This window comes from Rana temporaria, chromosome 5 (genome assembly GCF_905171775.1).
Source record: "Rana temporaria chromosome 5, aRanTem1.1, whole genome shotgun sequence".
Lineage (NCBI taxonomy): Eukaryota > Metazoa > Chordata > Amphibia > Anura > Ranidae > Rana > Rana temporaria.
This window is the reverse complement of record NC_053493.1, coordinates 29,415,974-29,437,716: the sequence shown is the minus strand read 5'-3', so window position 1 is coordinate 29,437,716 and position 21,743 is coordinate 29,415,974. Positions and strand designations below refer to the sequence as shown.

The 21,743-nt window shown below is 43.0% G+C and overlaps 1 protein-coding gene across 1 annotated transcript in view; it reads right to left on the bottom strand.

Moving 5' to 3' along the window:
* Nucleotides 1-5,251: 5,251 nt before the first annotated feature.
* PDK4 (pyruvate dehydrogenase kinase 4) overlaps nucleotides 5,252-21,743 on the bottom strand; it is a 53,345-nt gene continuing 36,853 nt past the window's right edge. The window contains exons 7-12 of the mRNA XM_040352302.1: nucleotides 20,403-20,480; nucleotides 18,950-19,026; nucleotides 12,713-12,811; nucleotides 9,637-9,747; nucleotides 7,763-7,876; nucleotides 5,252-6,019 (exon numbers count right to left, since the gene is read on the bottom strand). Coding sequence (XP_040208236.1) covers nucleotides 5,891-6,019; nucleotides 7,763-7,876; nucleotides 9,637-9,747; nucleotides 12,713-12,811; nucleotides 18,950-19,026; nucleotides 20,403-20,480 — 608 coding nt within the window. The 3' untranslated portion in view covers nucleotides 5,252-5,890. The remainder of the gene's footprint in view (nucleotides 6,020-7,762; nucleotides 7,877-9,636; nucleotides 9,748-12,712; nucleotides 12,812-18,949; nucleotides 19,027-20,402; nucleotides 20,481-21,743) is intronic.

Here is a 21,743-nt window from a genome sequence, read left to right as displayed (position 1 = left end):
TTGCGATTTTTTTTATTTAATTTTTTTTTACCAAAAATATGTAAAAGAATACGTATCGCCTAGACTGAGAATTTTTTTTTTTTAATTGGGCTATTTATTACAGCAACAAGTAAAAAATAGTTTTTTTTTCAAAATTGTCGCTCTATATTTGTTTATAGCGCAAAAAATAAAAACCGCAGAGGCGATCAAATACCACCAAAAGAAAGCTCTATTTGTGGGGAAAAAAGGACGTCAATTTTTGTTTGGGAGCCACGTCGCATGACCGCGCAATTGTCAGTTAAAGTGACGCAGTGCCACAAGCTGAAATTTCACCTGATCAGGAAGGGGTATATGTGCCCAGTAAGGAAGTGGTTAATGAATGGTGTCCAATATATTTTAACTGGCCATGAAAAAGAATAAAAAAAAAAAAAAAGAAACAAAAAACAAAATACAAATTAGATTTAAGTTCAGATCACTTTTATTTTCTATTGAAAACATACTAACAAATCGCATAACACAACATAAAAAACAAACTTTACAACACAGTAAGTGTATCAGCCAAAATAAAAAAAATAAAATAAAAAGTTATGCAAGATGGAGGCAGACAAAAGGATGCTGTATGTAATACCTTTAATAAATAAACAACAAAAAAAAAAAAAACACAACACACACACACAAGACACATCTGGTCATAAAATAATTAAAAGCTTTTTAATAAAAAAGGTAAAGTTGCATCATGGGGCACTAAAAAGGCCTTGTGAAATGACAATGGTATTGAATGAACAAACGTATAAGGCTTTTTTGTGAACTGGGTAATATAGATTTTTGTAATACTTCCATCGTTTTAGTTTTGAATGAAAAATACAGTAATGCGATTAGCAACCCACATTTCTTTAGCTGCTGCAGAACTACAACTCCCAGCATGCCATGCTAGCTGGAGGAAAGACACGATGGGGCTTATGTATTCTACAACTGCTGGTGAGGCACAGATTGCTCCAGGTATGGATAGTGTATAGGGAAGAGTCTATTCAAACTCTGATCACAGCTTATAAGTGACATTGATCTGTTATACGGTATATATTAATATCAACTTTCTAAATACTGTTCCACTCCATGAACCTACGACATCGGAGATACTCTCAGCCAGCCAAGAGCCAGGTAATAGTGATGTTCAGCTACAGTTTAAAGAACCGCTAAACACAAAGCAAAGGATTGTTCAATATGAAAGAGCTGCTTGTAGAATTTACACACTTGCTTTTTAACATTACCAAACACATGCCTATACAAGTCTCTAAAGTATACCTAAAATAAAGAACAAAAATAACATTTTTACAGCTTATAAGTCCTTAGATTGGTGGCGGCATTCATTTTCTGTTTATGGTCCAAATCAGAAGAAAAGCTCAGTGGTGACAACATGGCTCCTCCATAGATGCAGTACAGGGAGTGTTGTCACTGGGGGAATCAGCAAGCATGAAAAAAAAAAAAAAAAAAAAAAAAAAAGCCAGAAGAAAAATAAAAATAAATCACCATTCAGAGGAAATGGGTGTTCAGTAGGTGACACTTTTTTTTTTTTACAATCCCAATAAAGATTTTACATTATATTAAATACACCGTGCCCAACAAAGCACCACTCACTGTATCTGGAATCTTACCACTAGCACAAATATTCCTCCCAAGACCATGCAAATACTGTGTAAAAAGTGTTTTTTTTGGGCAAAAAAAAAAAAATTATATATATTATGCACATCGCTTAACAAAATGAAGGCAGACATTACTGCTCGCCTGCAATCACAGATTATATATAATTTTAAATTTTCATACATATGTGCAAATATAAAGTATAATGTACACGTCCAAGTATCAAAAAATTATATATATATAATTTTTTGATACTTGGACGTGTACATTATACTTTATATTTGCACATATGTATGAAAATATATATAATATACACACACACACAATAATATATATATATATATATATATATATATATATATATATATATATATTACACACACACATACATACATACATACATACACACACACACACATAATTATTTATATATATATACATACATAAATACGCATATGTGTAGAATAGTATAGTGTAAAAGTATAATACGAGTTTGAAGAGGTTTTTTTTACACAGTATTTGCATGGTTTTAGGAGAAATGTTGTTGCCAGTGCCAAGATTACATAGATAGTTAGAGGTGCTTTACACTTGGTATATATGATATTCATTTTATTGCACTTTATACAAAAACCTATTTGCGCTGGAGTATTTCACATAAAATAAAAAGGATTTTACATTGAAATATTAAAGCACTTGGAATGCAGTTCCGACACAATCGTACTGACTTTAATGGGCGCCTTTGGTAAGCAGAAAGCCTGCTACCAACATGGCCGCTGCAACAGTAAAGGAGCATCTTCGGTAGGTAGGCGATCAGAGGGCGAGAAAAATGTAGATCAACCGCCAGGTTTTACAGTCCCTTTGCCCCCTGTTTGACGTTAGCCATGCAGCCACCACACCTAAGGACTGGCAAGTTGCAATGTGTTTTTTGTTCTTAATGTTAGATAGGCAGAACTTCAGGCACAAATTTTATTTTCATTATTGGTCATTGTTGTTCTTTTTCTGTAGGATGTTTATCACTGTATGTGCCCCTTTGCAGGACAGATTTCCCCTCTTCCTTCACTTCCTGTATGATCTCCAGGAGGGGGAAGAAATATTAAGCTTTGAGTGGTCATAACCACATGCACATAGGGAATTTTTTTTCATTCACCAGGAGAGGAATAGAAAATACATGTGCTCAATGGGGACACAGAAAGTGGCAACACCCCAAGAACTCAACAACTTCCCCACCATTGGGGCGCATGGGTGCTCAAACTGGAGAACTACAAGTCCCATGAGGCATTGCAAGCAGCTGACAGTTACAAGCATGACTTCCCAAAGGCCGAGGCATGATGAAACTTGTAGTTCTGCAACAGCTGGAGGGCCACAGGTTAAACACCCATAGGGTAGGGCAGTGATGGCAAACCTTGGCACCCCAGATGTTGTGGAACTACAATTCCCATGATGCTCATGCACGCTGCAGTGTAGTTGTGCATCATGGGAAATGTAGTTCCAAAACATCTGGGGTGCCAAGGTTCACCATCACTGGGTAAGGGATTCAGATCAATGTGGTGTCACTCGGCTGCCAATATATCAAGAATATTCATGGTAACAATAGCCGTGGTGCAGTCATGCTAGGCTTCAATAGGCTTACTTGTGTTTAACAGCAACAGTGCCAAGCATTTTAAGTATACCAAAGAGGAGGCATACTGTAATACAGAATCGTCAGCTCAAGTAACTCCATTGAGAGGCTTAGGGCTCATTCACATGAAATCAGAGACCCATGCAGCGTGTGTTTATATGTGGCAGATGTTCCGTGCAGCTGCCGCTAGCTACCTACCTGTTAAAAATCAGCATTAGGAGGCGCTGTATAACTCTTCCCGCACACCTGAGCATTTCCATCCACAAGGGGACACATGCCCGGCCCTGGACACAGAGAATGCACAGAACATCGGCCAATCCCATGCAATATTATATTATATTATATATATATCTATATATATATATATATAAACGCTGTACCGTCCTCTGCATCCCTGTGAATGAGCCCTTATAGGTGCAGCGATGAACAGATTCAAGACTCTCACATAAGGTACCTTTGCTTATAGCGGCATTTCAGAAATAGAATTCTAGAACATCACAGAAATTACAACATTTTTCAAGATAAACATCCGTTCTAATCCTTTTTTTTTCCTCACAGGTTCGAAATATGGAGGTGTGTCCCGCTACACCTAGTATAAGGAGCGACCTAGCACCATAGACAGGACTCCTTTTCACATAGAACTGTCATGTGGGTGTAGGACGTCTCTATGATCGTCTGAAACATGACAGGCTAAAGCTGGCCATACACTATACAATTTTTTTTATTCCATTTCCTTTAGATTTCCCTTCAACTATGTAGTGTAAGGACCTGCCTGATTACATACATAGTGAAAGGTTTTTAGGTTTGACCTCATATTATAATCTAAAAAGGATAATTTAATGTATGGCCAGCCCAAGTCAGGGGAGGACAAATAAATATGCAATCCATGAGCCACTCTGTCCAATGGAGAAGCCAGTAGGATTTTTTTTGGAGGAAACTCCATTGATTAGGCCTCATTTGCATGGGGTGTACTAAAGCCGCGGAGGTCTGCATTTACCCGCATAGGTACAGACGTTCCATGCAGTTAACTGGTCCTAAAAACACAGACGGTGTACGTTTGGGGCTGTGCACACACAATGTCCGATTTAGAGCAGCCGCTGTGTCCCAATTTATATAAATGGTCTGCATGGACCACCCGTGCAGATAAACATAGACCTCCATGGTTAGTAGTACACCCCATGTAAATGAGGCCTTAGAGCAGTGGTCTCCAAACTTCAGCCCTATGCTTGCCTTTTTCCGGCCCTTGAGGTACTAATCCTCCCCAGACAATTAACAATGTGACATAATGCCTGCCGCTGACACCCAACAGTGGGACACTATACCTCCTACTGACACCCAACAGTGGGACACTATTCCTCCTACTGACACCAACAGTGGGACACTATTCCTCCTACTGACACCAACAGTGGGACACCATGCCTCCCACCAACACCAATGATGGGGCACCATTCCTTGCACCGACCCCAGCAATGGGTAGGGCTGGGAAAAAAAATCGATTTGATTTAAAAATCCACTTGGTAGGTCAAATCGATTCATATTTCCAAAAAAAAAAAAAGTGTTAATTATCTATTTTTCCCCCAGGACTGGTGCTGAAACCGCGCCGGTCCCGAGGAGCTGCAGGCAGGAGTTTAGGCGAGGCTGCGGCCTAGTCCGCAAAGCCAAACGCAGTGGACTAGGCCAAAGCCGCGGCCTCGCCTAAAAACTCCTGCCTGCAGCTCCTCAGGACAGGTGCGGTGTCCATCAAAAAATAATTGAAAAAAAGTCGATTTGAATCGAAAAGTCGAGCGATGGGGCACTATCCTCAAAACCTCAAAAGAGGATTGGCTACTTGGTTCCTGGGATTTGTCCAGCCCTGGGCCAAGTGAATGGGTGCCGTATTTGTTAACCCATGGCAGTTCTCCATTGTGCATTGAATAAACTTCTTATATGTGCTCAATGTTGATAGGATCCATAGTTAAAACAGATTTTCATAATGCACACACTTGTGATACCTTTTTCAAACCAAGATAACATTCCTTTTTTTTTTACACTGCTCCCTGCTTTTTTTTTTTATCTTCATATTCCACATCGTTCTATGACCGCACAGTGGTGACCCAACTGCAGCCCTACATACAAAAACAAAAAAACTTCCCGAGAACCCTATATTCATTTTGGCAATACTGAATAACTCTCCTTCCAGCTCTTACATAGGCTGGCATATACAATTATTGACAGTTGAGGGAAGACAGGAAGGGGAATGACTATCAGTTCAAGAAGGGCTAGGGTATTCAAAGGTCTGTGGTTTGTCCAAAGGTTTCCGAAGCGGACAATTAAAATGGATGCGGTCAAATCTCATGGCACAAACCGTCCTCTTGATTCTTTGCTGCTTTTTTTTTTTTCTTAAAAAGGTGGTTTTCTTTGAGAATATGAAAGCACAGCGGTACGCACTGCTACTATTCTGACTTCTGGACAATGAGGTACCAGAAATGGGAATAAAATACACAACAACTATGTTAAATGTTTTCATCCTCTTGTGACAATGTACTGTCTCTCCTTATTGCATCCCTGGCCAGCTCCAGCACAGTACAGTTTTCCTCTGTCTTCTCTGACACCCGCAGGTAGTGGTCCTGTGCAATTTAAGTGCTTGATCCCTTTCTTCAGCTCCGCGCACTTCAGCTAAATGGCGAGGTTCTTTGGTTCGCTGCTGGGAATACACCAGTCGTCCGCTTCTGTGCAGAATTTGTAGTGCTTCCAGGCAGACTTGTTGAAAACCGGTAACCGCTCGATGGATTCGGAGGACAATGCCTGTGACAATTCAATGACAGAACCGTCAGTATTACAAGGAGGTCAAATGTTAACTCATTTAAAAATAAAATTAGAATTCAATAAAAGGGAGTACACGTTTTGAGCGATTAGAATATTAGCATTCTAACGGTAATACAAATGATAGCACAAAATAGATTTTCCTTTTCATAGATGAATCTAAAGCCAGAACTTTAAAAAAAAAAAAAAAAAAAAAAAGAAAAGAAGAGGGAAAATTCCCACGTAAAGTGGATGTAAACCCTCACATATACCCAGTGAAGTGAACAGCCTCATATAATACACAGCGATTAAAACAAATCTCCCTACATAAGTTTTACATGTATAGCTGCTGTCTTTATCTTCATATACTGTTTAGAAAGTTCAGACCCTGTTAGGAAATGTTCTATTCCTGTTCAACACTGCAGTGAAGCCTGGACATACAGCCGATTGGAGGAAAGGCACACACCCCCTCTCCTCATTAGGTAGAGACTTTCAGAGACGATGGTTGAATCGTTCAGGGCTCTGCCAACTAGTGATGAGCTCTGGCGTGTTTGCACACTCCACATGCAGAGCCCGCCAGGATGTCTGCGCATCGCTAACCACAGGCAGGGAGACATTTCCCGATCTCTGCAGCTGAGCATCGGGACAATGTCTCCCTGCCTGTGATTAGCGCAGCGTTGTGCAGACTTCCTGGCGGGCTCTGCACGTGGAGTGTGCAAACACGCCGGAGCTCATCCCTACTGCCAATTTATAGCATCCTCCCTAACACAAAACTCCATTTGCTTTTATCATACGTGACTGAGAACATGTCAGATGTTATCAGGCTGATGACAAACGAACGGAGCAGGAGACAACTACGGGACATAGTGCTTTGAAAAAATATAAGAAAACACTAATATATATATATATATATATATATATACATATATATATATATACATACATACATATATATATATATATATATATATATACATATATATATATACATACACATACATACATACATACATACATACATATACACACACACACACACACACACACATATATATACATATATAATGTGCCCAGCTCAAATTTCATGAATCGGGTTTACATCCACTTAAAAATATTTTTAAATAGCCACAAAAAATATAAATCCACTGCGTGCGCACCAAGTGCCCTTACAAACCCAGCCATTGCCATTTAAAAACAGCAGTGACACCAGAGACCGCAAAGCTGTGGGAGGGAGCCAACAACTACAGGCAGACTACATCAAAGATGGAGGGGGCAGAGACAAGACCAGTCACCCTGCACAAGGAGAGAGAGCTGCAGCGACCAGTCTATTACAGGAAGCACCTGCGTAGGCCTGTCCGGGTGAGAAGGATCCAACGACAGTGAGCGCACCTGTGTCAGGGATCTCAAGGTTTCATTGATCTACAGAAAGGTACCTGAACTTTCCCTCTCCCTCCATTGCCCTTGTTCCATCAACGTTGTGGTTGAATAAAAAAAAAGCCTTTGGAAAAAAGACTCAGTGACTGGCAACCATTTTTTTTAATATGTAAATATTTATTTTATTTTTATATATATATATATATATATATATATATATATATATATATATATATATATATATATATATATATATATATACACACACACACACACACACACACACACATACATACACACACACACACACATATATTACACATATACATATACACACACACACACACACAAACATTGAATAGACTAAATTACCTTTAAGTAAATGACAGCATCTGTTCCAAAACCTTCCATCGAATGTAGCATTAAATCACCTTGGAAATATTTGGCATACAGTCGAGAGATGGGCAAACCATATCCGAAGCCCGCCTAGAGGATTAGAAATAAAACAGGTCTCATTTCTGCCTTTATTTGGTAACAAAAGGGTCATTTGGACCCAGTCTAGTAGAACTCATTTTGCTTGTCTTGTGTGCTCTAAAACAGTGGTTCTGAACCCTGTCCCCTGCGTGGACCCCCTATGGTCTGGAGACTTGATTGCAGGGTATTCTAGCCAAGGAAGAGTGAAAGTTTTCAGCAAATTGTATCTCATGTTAGTGAGTAGTTTTTAACATCTTTTATCTTCAATAAACTTATGTGAGATAGTAGACTAGGCTGGTTTCCTTCCATTTTTCCTATAGGGGTCAAGGACACCTCTAGACGTCAGCAAGGCCTGAAGCAATACGGTGAAGTGTACTACCACTCCCAATAAAGCCTGCCCATCATACTTAAAGCGGAGGTTCACCCTAAAAAACATCTATATACCATTACATCCAGCATACTTCCGACATCTACAGTATGCGTTTTTTTTTTGCCGTACATACCGTTTTATTGTTATTTTCCCCCCGGCTTCTGCGGGAGTGGGCGTTCCTATTCTGAGGTTGGATGATTGACGTCTGGTGAAAAACTTCCCCTGGCGCATAAGGCGCGTCACCAGTTTTCCGTAAGTAGCCGACCTGCGAGTCGGCTCTATACGGCGCCTGCGCCCGCCGTGTAGAGCTGACTGCGTAGGCGCCATATAGAGCCGACTCGCAGTTCGGCTACTTGCGGAAAACTTGTGACGCGCCTTATGCGCCAGGGGAAGTTTTTCACCAGACGTCAATCATCTAACCTCTGAATAGGAACGCCCAGAGCCGGAAGGAAAATAACAATAAAACGGTATGTACGCCAAAAAAAAAAAAAAGGCATACTGTAGATGTCGGAAGTATGCTGGATGTAATGGTATATAATGGTTTTAGGGTGAACCTCTGCTTTAAAATCGCAAGATTCCCCCCCCCCCCCCCTTCTTGAAGGCTAAACGAACACAACCCAAAATCTCCATGCCTGGAGTCAATCCTCCAACCTCCAGGAGGAAAAAAATATAAATGTTCCAAGGGCTGGAACATTTATAGTAGAACTATAGGCTGAACTCCCCCCCCCATTTTGGATAGAGTAAGGGCAGGTTATAACCCTAAACCCCCCCCCAGATATTTTTTTCACAATCTGTGTCCCATTGGGGAGATTTCTCTTCACTTCCTGTCCCATAGCCAAACAGGAAGTAGAAAGAAATCCCTGCAAATTAAGGGAAATTCCTTTGGGACAAATAGAGAGGGCGAATCTCCCTAATGGGGAAACAGACAAAAACTAACAGGGGTTCTAATTCACCTCCCCTCGATCCGAAACTAAAATAATGTATAACAAAAAGGAAAAACTTTTAAGGACTAAGAGGGAAGCTGGCAGGACATTGTACTGGGGGGGGAGGACCCCCCCCCCCCACGTGGATTGACATGCGAGATAAGGCATAATCCGAGGCTTTTATTGCTGAGAAATAGGACCAATTCCCCCGTGCCAGCTCAAGGCTTACACACTAGCACAGCAGAGTAGGACCTGTCCTCGGCCCACATCCCAGCTAAACAATTTATACTTATTAAATGTTCCTCGTAAACAAAAGGGCGATTCATTAGTGTTGGAACAATCTGTGTGCTTCTGGGAGGGAGTTGGAGCAGCTGCACTCTGCTATAGCCCTGCACAATCACAGCTTCATTCATCAAACCCCATAAACAAATCAGGATCATCAATGTGTGCGAGGAGAAGGCAAAATGACCATCGCTCACCAGTGGTGCGTTACGAGCGTTGTCCATCATGGGCATTGGGGCTGTGGAATACATATAGCTAAAAAGACGCTCTATTTTTCTTAAAGGTACTCCTCCTCCATTGTCAGAGATCTGGAAAACAAGCAGCACATCTGTTATTATAGAGATTTATATAGCGCTGAAAAAGTACACAGCACGTTAAATACCGTACATTCAAATCTGTCTCTGCCTCTAAGAAGCCTACAATCTAAGGGCCCCATCTCCCCACCATAAATACCAACTTTCTGAATCAATAGTTTTTTTATTGATATAATAGAAAGCGTATACAGAAAAAAATAAAAATAAAATAAGAAGTACACAGACCTGTATACAAGGATATACAAAAGTATAAAAGGTTATACAAATACGATACACAGGAAATACAAACATTTAGGCATACATATAGACCAATAGGTAATGGTACAAGCTAATAGGTGGTAGAACAAACCATTAGAAATGGATACCGACTGTTAGTCAAAATACCAACTTTTTGGAAAACGCAACCAGAGTGTCCTGTACAGCCTGCATCTATTCACTATGAGATAGACACTATGGGCCAGATCCACATAGAAATGGACAGGCGCAGCGTATCAGAGATACGCTACGCCGCATCTTACCTGGCTCTAAGTCGAATCCAGGAAGAATTAGCGCCGTAAGTTACGGCGGCGTAGTGTATTTCTGGAGGCGGAATTCAAATCGGCGGGTAGGGGGCGTGATTCATTTAAATGAAGCGCGTCCCCACGCCGATTGAACTGCGCATGCTCCGTTTCGAAATTTCCCGCCGTGCTTTGCACGAAATGACGTCGCAACGACGTAATTTTTTTAACTTAGACGTGACTTACGTCCATCCCTATTCACGGACGACTTGCGCAAAAAAAACAAAAAAATACAAATCTCGACGCGGGAACGACGGCCATACTTTAACATGGCAAGTCTATCTATATGCCACAAAATAGCAGCTTTAACTATACGCCAGAAAAAGCCGACTAGAGACGACGTAAGAGAATGCGACGGCCGCGCGTACGTTCGTGGATCATCGGAAAAACCAAATTTGCATACCCAACGCGGAAAACGACGCAAACTCCCCCCAGCGGACGCTAAAGTATTGCATCTGCGATCCGAAGGCGTACGAAGCCATACGCCTGTCGGATCGAAGCCATATGCCGTCGTATCTTGGTTTGAGGATTCAAACTAAAGATACGACGCGGGAAATTTGAAAGTACGCCGGCGTATCAGTAGATACGCCGGCGTACTTCGTCTGTGAATCTGGCCCAAGATTGCCAAAAGTATTGGGCCACCCCTCCAAATGCTTTGATGGGGGGGGGGGGGGGATTATGGTGTGGGGTTGTTTTTCAGGGGTTGGGCTTGGCTCCTTCGTTCCAGAGAAGGGAACTCTTAAGGCATCAGCATACCAAGACATTGTGGAAAATGTCATTACTCCCAACTTTGTGGGAACAGTTTGGGGATGGCCCCTTCCTGTTCCAAACATGAGGGCCAGTTCACACCAGAGTGAGTTCTGTACAGTTTCGTGTGCATTTTTTTCTGCACAAAATGCATGCACGGTGTTTTCCCATGTATTCCAATGGCTCTAGTTCACACAATTCAGACAGTTTCCGGTCAGTTTCTGGAAGCTCACTGCATGGTGTGAACTAGAACCAACTAGAGCCATTGGAATACATGGAAAACACTGTGCATGCATTTTTAGTGCAGAAAAAATGCACACTAAACTGTACGGAACTGCGCCTGGTGTGAACTGGCCCGACTGTGTACAAGTGCACAAAGCAAGGTCCATAAAGACATGGATAAGAGAGTTTGAGGAGGAACTTGACTGGCTTGCACAGAGTCCTGACCTCAACCCTGTGGACAGCCTTCCCAGAAGAGTTGACAGTGTTATTGCTGCAAAGGGTGGGCCAACTCAATATTTAACCATTAAAGTTCATGTGCGTGTAAAGGCAGCCGTCCCAATACTTTTGGCAATATATTTTATCTTAGTGGTTAACACTTACATCTTGCAGGCCAGTCAGGAGTAGGACACGAATATATAATGGCTTAGGTCAGGTCAAATCATGAATAAGACAGGTACAGTATAATATAATATAATATAATATAATTATATATATATATATATATATATATATATATATATATATATATATATATATATATATATATATATATATATATATATATATATATAGTCCATGAGAGCTGTCCTGACCTAAACTGTTTCTATATGCATTCTAGGGTATTGTGTGTGATATAGATAGACAGATAGATAGATATCTAAATCTGACATCTGCCGACATCGGGCTTCAGCTCGCTGCCTGCTAAAAACGGGCCACAGAAGTGCACGGTTTGGCTGTACTTCTCCTTTAATAGCCAACAGCTGTGTGGTGCTCAACACTGGGAGAGGTCAGTGCTCTCAGCAAAGTGGTTACCTTCAAAAAGATTTAGACACCTTTCACACTGGAGCGTATTGCAGGCGCTATAGCATTAAAAATAGCGCCTGCAATACGCCCTAAAAATCTGTCCCCATTCACTCCAGTGTGAAAGCCTGAGGGGCTTTCACACTTGAGCGGTGCGCTAGCAGGATGGTAAAAAATTTCCTGCTAGCCACATCTTTGGAGCGGTGCGTTTACTGCTCCTCCTCCGCTGCTGCTGCCCAATGAAATCAATGGGACAGCGCGGCTATACCGCCCACAATGCGCTGCTTCACCAGAGCATTGCGGGCAGTTTTAACCCTTTCTCGGCCACTAGTGGGGGGTAAGCGCGCCCCCAATAGCGGGCAAAATTCGCCCAAATCGTCGGCGGTAAAAATAGCGGCGTTTTACCGCCGACGCTATGGGCGGCACAGTGTGAAAGGGCTCTTAGGCAGTTCTTTTAGGTGAACCTGGCCTGTTAGTATTCTGAGGGTAAAGTGATTAGCTTATTTCTGATCGGTCATAGTAAATATTTGCTCATGGATCTGGTCATTAGTAAAGCTAAGCTGATCATGCACCATGTGTGGGGACAAGGAGCAAACGTTTGTCTAGTGTCATTCTTCTAGGCAGTGACTTACCTTAATCGTCAGGTCTTCATTTCCTAGAACAATATTGACTTTAACAGGTGGGAGGTGCAGACTGTTTTCATGGCTCTCCACGGTGGCTCGCATGGCGTTCTGCAGAGACAAAAATATTCCTGGTCATGTATTGAATTGTATTGCAAACGTGCTGTCTGCCATCAAGTTGTAAAGCGCTGTGCAAACTGTTGGCGCAATATAAATCCTGTATAATAATTTAATTATTATTAGCATACAGGGGAGCTGCATTAAAAATCCTGAAACAAGAAACCTGCTGCTGTTGCTCATGGCAAACAGACTCCACAGGTAACTTACAGTAGAACCTTGGATTACGAGCATAATCCAGAAGAATGCTTGTAATCCAAAACACTCGTAAATTAAAGCGAGTTTCCCCCATAGGAAATAATGGAAAGATCAATTGTTCCACAGACTGCTGGTATATGCAGTACTGTATGTGGCCAGAGGTGCGGGGGGCACCGGAGACACTCGGGAATAGAGTGTCTGAGCGTTACCGGCGCCCCTGTCCCCTCTGGCCAAATGCGGTACTGCACACCCCAGCGGCTCATCTTGCGAGACAACGCTCACAAATCGAGTCAGGATTTTTATCGTATGTTTAAATAGCTCGTATTGTGAAACTCTTGTAAACCGCGTTACTCGCAATCCAAAGTTTTACTGTATAGAAAAATTTTAAATTAGTTGTTTGTCCCGTCTCCTCCCTTTTTAACCTCATAAAATAGTTGTTCTGTGGTCCCGGTCATCTTTTACATTTTATGTACGCCCCTAGATTCTGCCATTTGTTTCAAAAACACCTGTGCTTTGCACATGCCAGTCAAGATCTTCAGGCAAAAAGTATCATTTTTACATAGTTACATAGGTCCAGCTTGGATCAATGCAACTATGTATACCCCATACCTGGCTAATGTCCCGGAACCCGGAAAATCACTGAAGCACACAACGCTACTCCAGTGATCTCTGCTTGCTTCCAGGTCCAGCGTCCAGGGGCTGGCCTGCTGCATTCTTTGTTTCAATCGTTTTTATTGGGTTTAACATGAGTACAAGTACAATATGAACATTGTACGTCGCGCAACGACGTTGCGGATTAACATCCCTTAGTGAGGGAAACATATCTTCATCAACTAATTAAAGGTAATCATTATATCGTAAACATAAGCACTGTGGTCTCCACCCCTTCCCGGCCACCCCAAATGGGACCTGCTGCATTCTTGAACACAGGAGGTCACCTGCTCTGCACAAGATGCCAACATTGAGGAAATGGTAAGCAGTCTGAATGGCAAAAATGTCTGATTGGATGAGGTGGAGTGAGTGATGTTGTTACCACCTTGCCTCTCCACCTCGTCCAATCAGAGAACGCTCTGTCTCTTCGAACGCAACTATTTGGGGTCGATTTACTAAAAGCAAATCTACTTTGCACTTAGATGTGAAGTGACTGTAGATCTGAGGGGGAAGATCGAAATAAGGGGAAACTGCCGATTTCTATTATTCAATCATGTGCCACCAAAAAAAAGAAACCGTATTTATCGGCCTATATCGCACACTTTTTTGCCCTGAAAATCAGGGCAAAATCGTGGGTGCGCGATATACGCTGATACCCGCGCCGACATATACCGAGCGCAGTACGCTCGGGTACATTCGGCCAGGCTCGGCTTCACTCGTAGTCACGCTCTGTGACGTTTATGCGCGAGAAGCCGAGCCTGGCAGAATATACCGGAGTGTACTGCGCTCGGTATACGTCAGCGGAGGCTTCAAACTGAGCGCGGGAAGCGGGGATTCGACATGAAGACAGCACGGGAGAAGCCGGGAGGACACCACCGAGGCCGCAGACGGACGCCGGACCGGACGAGGCCGCCGGGCAAGACACCAAAACTGTAAGTAGTAAAATGTAATAAAATGTTTTTTTTTTAACAGGAAAAACAGGTCAAAATTAGGGGTGCGCGCTATACACCGGAGCGCGCAATACCCCGATAAATACGGTATATATATTTTTTATTTTTTTGCATGTCCCTCTCAGATGTACAGCAACTGCACTTCCAAGTGCACTTGCACTGCAAAGTGGATTTGCACTTAGTAAATCAACCCCTTTGTCTCCTCAGAGCTTTGAATGCATTCTTTCAGAAAATGCAAAAAAACATTCTGTAAATGACATCCAAGGTGAGTGGCCAACCTCCTGTGTTGGAAATGCATTAGGCTCTGCCTAGGCATGGGACCTGGAAGCAAGCAGAGATCACTGGAGTAGTGATTTCAGTGGTATGGCCAGGTATGGTATATAGACAGTTACATTGTTCCAAGCTCAATGTAACAAAGTACCATTTGTGAAAACGTATCTTTAAATCCACTATTGAAAAGCATACTGTACATAGGGAGCCGTTTTAATCCGAGTGAATCTCAGACAGTTCATCAGTGGGTGGTAATGTCAGCTGCCTCCCACCCAACTTCCATCGGATGAAAAAAAAAAAAAAAAAAAAAAATTGAAGTAGCATGACGGAAAATTGCTGCCCATCAGATACAGGCACCATTTAGGTATTTTGACAACTGGAGGGGCCTGCTGTCAAAATGGATATTCATCCTTCTGCATTGGGATGGATGGAGGAATCTGTTAGATTTTTTTCCCCATTCAGCAGTATGGGGGTTATTTACGAAAGGCAAATCCACTTTGCACAACAAGTGCAAGTGCAAAGTGCAAAGTGCAAGTGCAAGTGTTGTAGATCTGAGGAGTAGATCTGAAATGTGGGAAGGCTCTGCTGATTTTATCATACAATAATGTGCAAGCTAAAATGCTGTTTTTTATTTTCCTTGCATGTCCCTCTCGGATCTACAGCCACTGCACATCCAAGTGCACTTGTAGTGCAAAGTGGATTTGCTTTTCGTAAATAACCCCCAATGTGTACGGCCAGCTTTACACAGTCCAGCCAGCCTTGTGACCGAACTGCTTTCTGATGAAGTTCACCAATAAAAGCAATAAAAGCGAGGTCACCTCCCTGCTCCCAAGCCTGTGAGTGGACAGTGAAGCAGCAGCTGCAGACTGATGAGGTCATCTTTCTGCCCTACCCTTCTGTCAGCAAGCCCTTTGTCAACACATGTGAATGCAGGACACTCGATTGGTTCCCAGTGCCTCCCCTCTCACCTCTGAGCGTTGCGGCACAAGGGATTACAAAGAGACTGATAACAAGTCAAATTAAAAATACATTTAATGAATGATGTTCGATACATCCAGAAATAGTGTCACTGTTGAATACCCGAGTCCAGTTTTATTCTGGGCTCTGAAAACACATTGAACTTGAACGTCCTCATGTTGGCCCCGCTGTGTCACTATGAAATGGCAAGTATGAAAGCCAAGGCACTAAATTTAGCTGAAGGCAGCCAGCTACAGGACAGGGCATGAGAATTGTGATGGCGTTACTCTAAGGACGAAACCCGATACGGAGGGATCTGTGAAAATATCCCCGACAGCTGACAGATAGGCCAGCATGCAGGAGTAAAATGTACTGAGCACACAGGCACAAAGGTTAGCCATAAACCTGGTGCAATCCAACCAGACATAATCATAAATACTTTATCAAAGCGAATACACCAGGATAGGGATACCTTATTTTGATGTGCATTTTAATCAGATTTTTTTTTAGTATATTTATATCTGCCTGTCTGCAAACCTCTGGGACACATCACAGGTCACAGGAAGCTGCTGGACCATTCAGACAGCGCAGCCTACGCATGAAAAGTGGGGAACGGGCTGTAAAGCCGCAGGAAGTCACAGCCAGCTTCCCACAGTTAAAGGAGAAAAAAAAAAAAAAAAAAAAAAAAAAGAAAAGAAGACTCTGCATCTAAGGATTGGTCCGTTGACGTCATCACATCCAGTGCAGGGCTATGGATTCTGCATTGTTCTCGATTATGTCAGGACGTTTTAGTCTGCTAGAGCAGTGGTCATCAACCCTGTCCTGCAGGGCCCACTAACAGGCCAGGTTTGCAAGATAACTAAAATACATCACAAGTGATATCATTTGCTCCTCAGTGATTGCAGTATTCTAGACTGCATCTCCCCAAGGTAATACATAAAACCTGGCCTGTTAGTGGGCCCTGCAGGACAGGGTTGATGACCACTGTGCTAGAGCATAGGGATGAAGTCGCTGTAGGGTCTGGATTAGCAGCATTGGGGAGCAGAAGATTGTGCAAGTAAATCTACTTTAATTTGCTCGTTTGGTCTAGGGGACTTGTTAAAGTGATATTAAAAGTCATTATTTTTTTTAAACAAACATGTCACACCCACCTGCTCTTTGTAACGATTTCTCACAGAGCAGCTCCGATTCTCCTATTCTGGGGTCCCCCTGCAGCGCTCATGGCTCCTCCCCCCTTGCCAAGGGCCCCAATAGCAAGCCGCTTGCTACAGGGGCACCTGTGCATGCTCGCTCCCAAGCCCCACCCCCTGATCCCTTATCACTGGTTGGGATTGACAGCCGATGTCTGAGCCAATGAGGAGGCAGAGAGCCGGGAGAGAAGCTGCTCTTGTGCACTAGATTGAGGCCAGGATCCCCCCCAATCCTCATTATCTGGGGTCACCTGCCAGTGCCCATGGCTCCTCTCCCTTTAGAAGGCTACTTGAATGGGCCCCACCCCGTGCTACCTCATCACTGGTTGTAATTGACAGCAGAAATGGCTCCTGCTGTGGTCTTTGAGCCATTGAGGAGGCAGAGAGCTGGAAGAGCAAAATGCTCTTATGCACATCACTGGATCGAGATGGGACTCGGGTAAGCATTCGGCCCCTTTCACACTGAGGCGGGAGCTGTGGTGGCGGTATAGCGCCGCTAAAAATAGCTGTGCTATACCGTCGAATTTGCTGCGGGATTCGGTCGCTAGTGGTGCGGTATTAAACCCCGCTAGTGGCCCATAAAGGGTTAATACCGCCCGCAATGCGCCTCTGCAGAGGCGCATTTCAGGCGGTATTGCCGCAGTTTCCCCATGGTTTTAAATGGGAAGGAGCGGTATACATAGCACTCCTCTTACCGCGCCAAAGATGCTGCTAGCAGGAGATTTTTTTCTCTCCTGCCAGCGCATCGCCTCAGTGTGAAACCCCTCGACTTTCACATTGAGGTTGCTGGGCACGAGTTTTTCAGGCGGTCTTAGGGGGAGCTAAATGCTTACCCAAGTAAGGTAATAAAAAAAAAAAACTTCAGTCTTTAGAATCACTTTAACCCTTGCAACACAGGCACAGACCCACTGCAGGGGATAATTTTAAGTCTGGGCTTTAACAGATAGATCAATGCAGAGGCTCAGAAGGTGCGTGACAGAAAAAGCAAGATTTTCACAGTATATCGGTTGTCTATATATCTGGATCTACCCACCCCCCCTCTTTTTTGCGGATTTCACTGACAGTAGAAGAGAATCATTAAAATTGTGTAAGCTCCAACCAAAACAACTTATAGCTTGCACAGGTCCTCTTTGTTTCACTCAACAGAAAAAGGGTAAAATAAATGCAAGGAGGAGGAGGAGAACAGCCAGCCAAGACAGTGGTCCTCAAGTACCCCCAACAATACCGTACCCCCTTGGCAATTTCTCTAAGGCTGCTTTCACATTGGGCAGCGGAGGTGCGGTGACAGTATAGCCGCGCTATTTTTAGCGCCGCTATACCGTCGTATTTACCGCGATATTCGGGCGCTATTGGTGAGGTTTTAACCCCGGCTAGCGGCCGAAAAAAGGGTTAATACCGCCCGCATTGCAGGCAGTATTACCGCGGTTTCCCATTGATTTCAATGGGTAGGAGCGGTAAACACCCCGCTATACCGCTCCAAAGATGCGGCTAGCAGGACTTTTGGAGCGGTCCTGCTACCGCACCGCTTCAGTGTGAAAGCCTTCGGGCTTTCACATTGAAGCCTGCAGGGCATGATTTTTTCATGCGGTATAGCAGCGCTATTTTTAGCGCTGTACCGCATGAAAAACGCCTCAATGTGAAAGGGGCCTTAGATAAAATAGCGTTTCAAAATACCAAGCCATCGACTCCGATTTAAAGCACCTGTGCAAGATAAAGGAAAACCTGCAAACATGGCCTGTTGAGGGGTACTCAAGGACTGAGGTTGAGAACCACTGAGCTAAGAAACTACATTAAAAGTAAATGTCAAGCATGGGTAAAGCACAGGTTCAATTTACTAGTAGAGAAATCAAAACACAGCATACATCTACTTCAAAATATATTCTGCCCTAAATAAACGTTGCTCATTGCATCCTTACCTTAAAAAGCTCAAATAGCATGTGGTAGAGGTGAGACGGAACGTACACCATATGTATAGGCTGTTCAGGGGATTTTGCTGTTGGAAAACAAAAGATGAAGATTATAAATCTATGTAGATAATGCAACATATACTTTGAAATTCTGGAGCTCTTCTATATGTCAGTCATACATCATTGCACATATTGGCACAATTTTTGATGCGATTTTGTACAGGTCACCAACGTAAAAGAATGAAGAACGCCTGTAATCTGCCAAAAAAGAAGCTCCTGTACTTTGAGCAAAGGTGACGAAATGCTCCTAGGTAAACAGGGGCCATTGAAATTTTTGGGATTGGTCTTGTTGGGCGTTTTTAGAGCCGAGGCTAAAGCGATCGGATTATCTGATGGGAAATGTGTGACGACAGACTGTTGTCAAAATATCTGACCGTTTGTACGCTCCATCGGACAATTGAGTGAGTGAGTGAGCGAGAAACTTGTAAAGCGCAACACATGCGAACTGAATCGCCTCGAATTTTCCAGCGGACAAATGTTGGATAGCATGCTTTAAAATTGTCTGCCAACAATTGTGTGTTGTCGGATTATCCGATCCTGTCGGACAAAACTCCAAAGTACAAAACACGCATGCTCAGAAGCAATGCCAACCATAAAACATTAGCAGACGTTGCCCAAAGGGTGGCTTTAAAGAGCTGGAAAAATACGTAGTTTCGTGTTTGTAGCCCAACAATTCTTTGCTGTTAGCAAGACAAATTCCTGGCCAACGCCCTTCAGACAAAAGTCCCACGCCTTGTCCGCAGAAAATCCGATCGTGTGTATGAGGCTTTAGAGCAAAAAAATGCCCAAAAATGCCTAGATGTGAACAGAGCCTAAAGGCTGAACTACAGTCAGAAATGAAAGCACCATTCAAAGCGAATTTTAACCCAAAAATTGAACGTTGCTTTTCTGGTTCCTCCCCCCTCCGGTGTCACATTTGGCACCTTTCAGGGGGGAGCAGATACCTGTCTGTCTAATACAGCCAGTTCCAGGCATATATGCCAAGCCACCCGCAGGTATCTACGCCCCTTCCGGTGCCTTTTCCGTCCTCCCCACTGTCTTCTAGGAGACACACAGGTCCCAGAAGACAGCAAGGACCAGTGGTATCACGCAGCGAGACTCGCACATGTGCAGTAGGGAACCAGGAAGTGAAGCCGCAAGGCTTCTTTTCCCGATTCCCTTACTGAAGATGGCGGCGACAGCAGCCGAGAGCCGAGGGAGAGATTGTCTTCGGGCGCCCTGCAAGGCAAGTGTCCTTATTTTAATAGTCAGCAGCTGACTTGTTTTGTTTTTTTTAAATCGGCGGACCTCCGCTTTAATTAAAACAAAAATCACAAAATCTTTCATACATCTTGTAGAAGAACCTGAATTCTGTCCTTATACCGCCTTGAATTCCCATTTTTGCCTTTATAATTCAACTTACCATTTGCCTGTTTTATTTCTAGATCAGGTGAAGCCAGATAATACTGCTCACAGAGCATTTTGGCATTCTCGAAGGCATCTGAAACACAAGATCACCATAAATCAATAACTGAAATGACTTTTACAAATCACCGAAAATACAGAAATTAGCAGCATTAGGTCTCCACCAATAAATGTATTTTTGTTTTTAAAGGCTGACCGGAGTTGAGCTTTAGAGAAATATTTAATAACCCCAATTATCTGCATATATGTAGGTCCTCAACCAGGATTTGTATTCTTTAACCACTACAGATCCGTGCTATAGACAAAAGACGTCTGCAGCACGGACCTGAAGTGCCGAGTGGACGTCTTTAGACGTCCTATTGTTTACATTACGCGCGCGCCGCTGGGGGGTGCGCAGCGGGTAAACACTGTCCCGGCGCATCGCTGGGAAGCCGATGCGTGTACCTGGCGGCCGCGATGTCCGCCGGGTACACGCGATCGTCGGTAACACAGCATGGACGTGGAGCTCTGTGTGTAGAGCTCCACGTGCTGTCAGAGGAGAGGAGACCGATCTGTGTCCCTTGTACATAGGGACACAGCATCGGTCACCTCCCCCAGTCACCCCCCTCCCCCCACATAGTAAGAACACACCCATGGAATACATTTAACCCCTTCCTCACCCCCTAGTGTAACCCCTTCCCTGCCAGTCACATTTATACAGTAATTAGTGCATTTTTATAGCACTGATCGCTGTATAAATGTGAATGGTCCCAAAATTGTGTCAAAAGTGTCCGATATGTTCGCCGCAATATCGCAGGCCTGACAAAAAAAAAATACAAAAATTAGCAGATCGCGGCCATTACTAGTAAAAAATGTAAAATAAAAAATAAATCATAAATCTATCCCCTATTTTGTAGGCCCTACAACGTTTGCGCAAACCAATCAAAGGCTTATTGCGATTTTTTTTAACAAAAATATGTAGAAGAATACGTATCGGCCTAAACCGAGGAAAAAAATATTTTAAAAAAATGGGATATTATAACAAAAAGTAAAAAAGTGTTTTTTTTTCAAAATTTTCTGTCTTTCTGTTTATAGCGCAAAAAATAAAAAATCGCAGAGATGTTTAAATACCACCAAAAGAAAGCTCTATGTGTGGGAAAAAAATGATAAAAATATAATTTGGGTACCGTGTTGTATGATCGCGCAATTGTCATTCAAAATGCGTCAGCGCTGAAAGCTGAAAATTGGTCTGGACACGAAGGGGGTTTAAGTGCCCAGTAATGAAGTGGTTAATTGTATCGTTGGCTAATGAATACATCGTTTCCAGATTTTTGTATGTTTGGCACAGTGGTTTTTATAA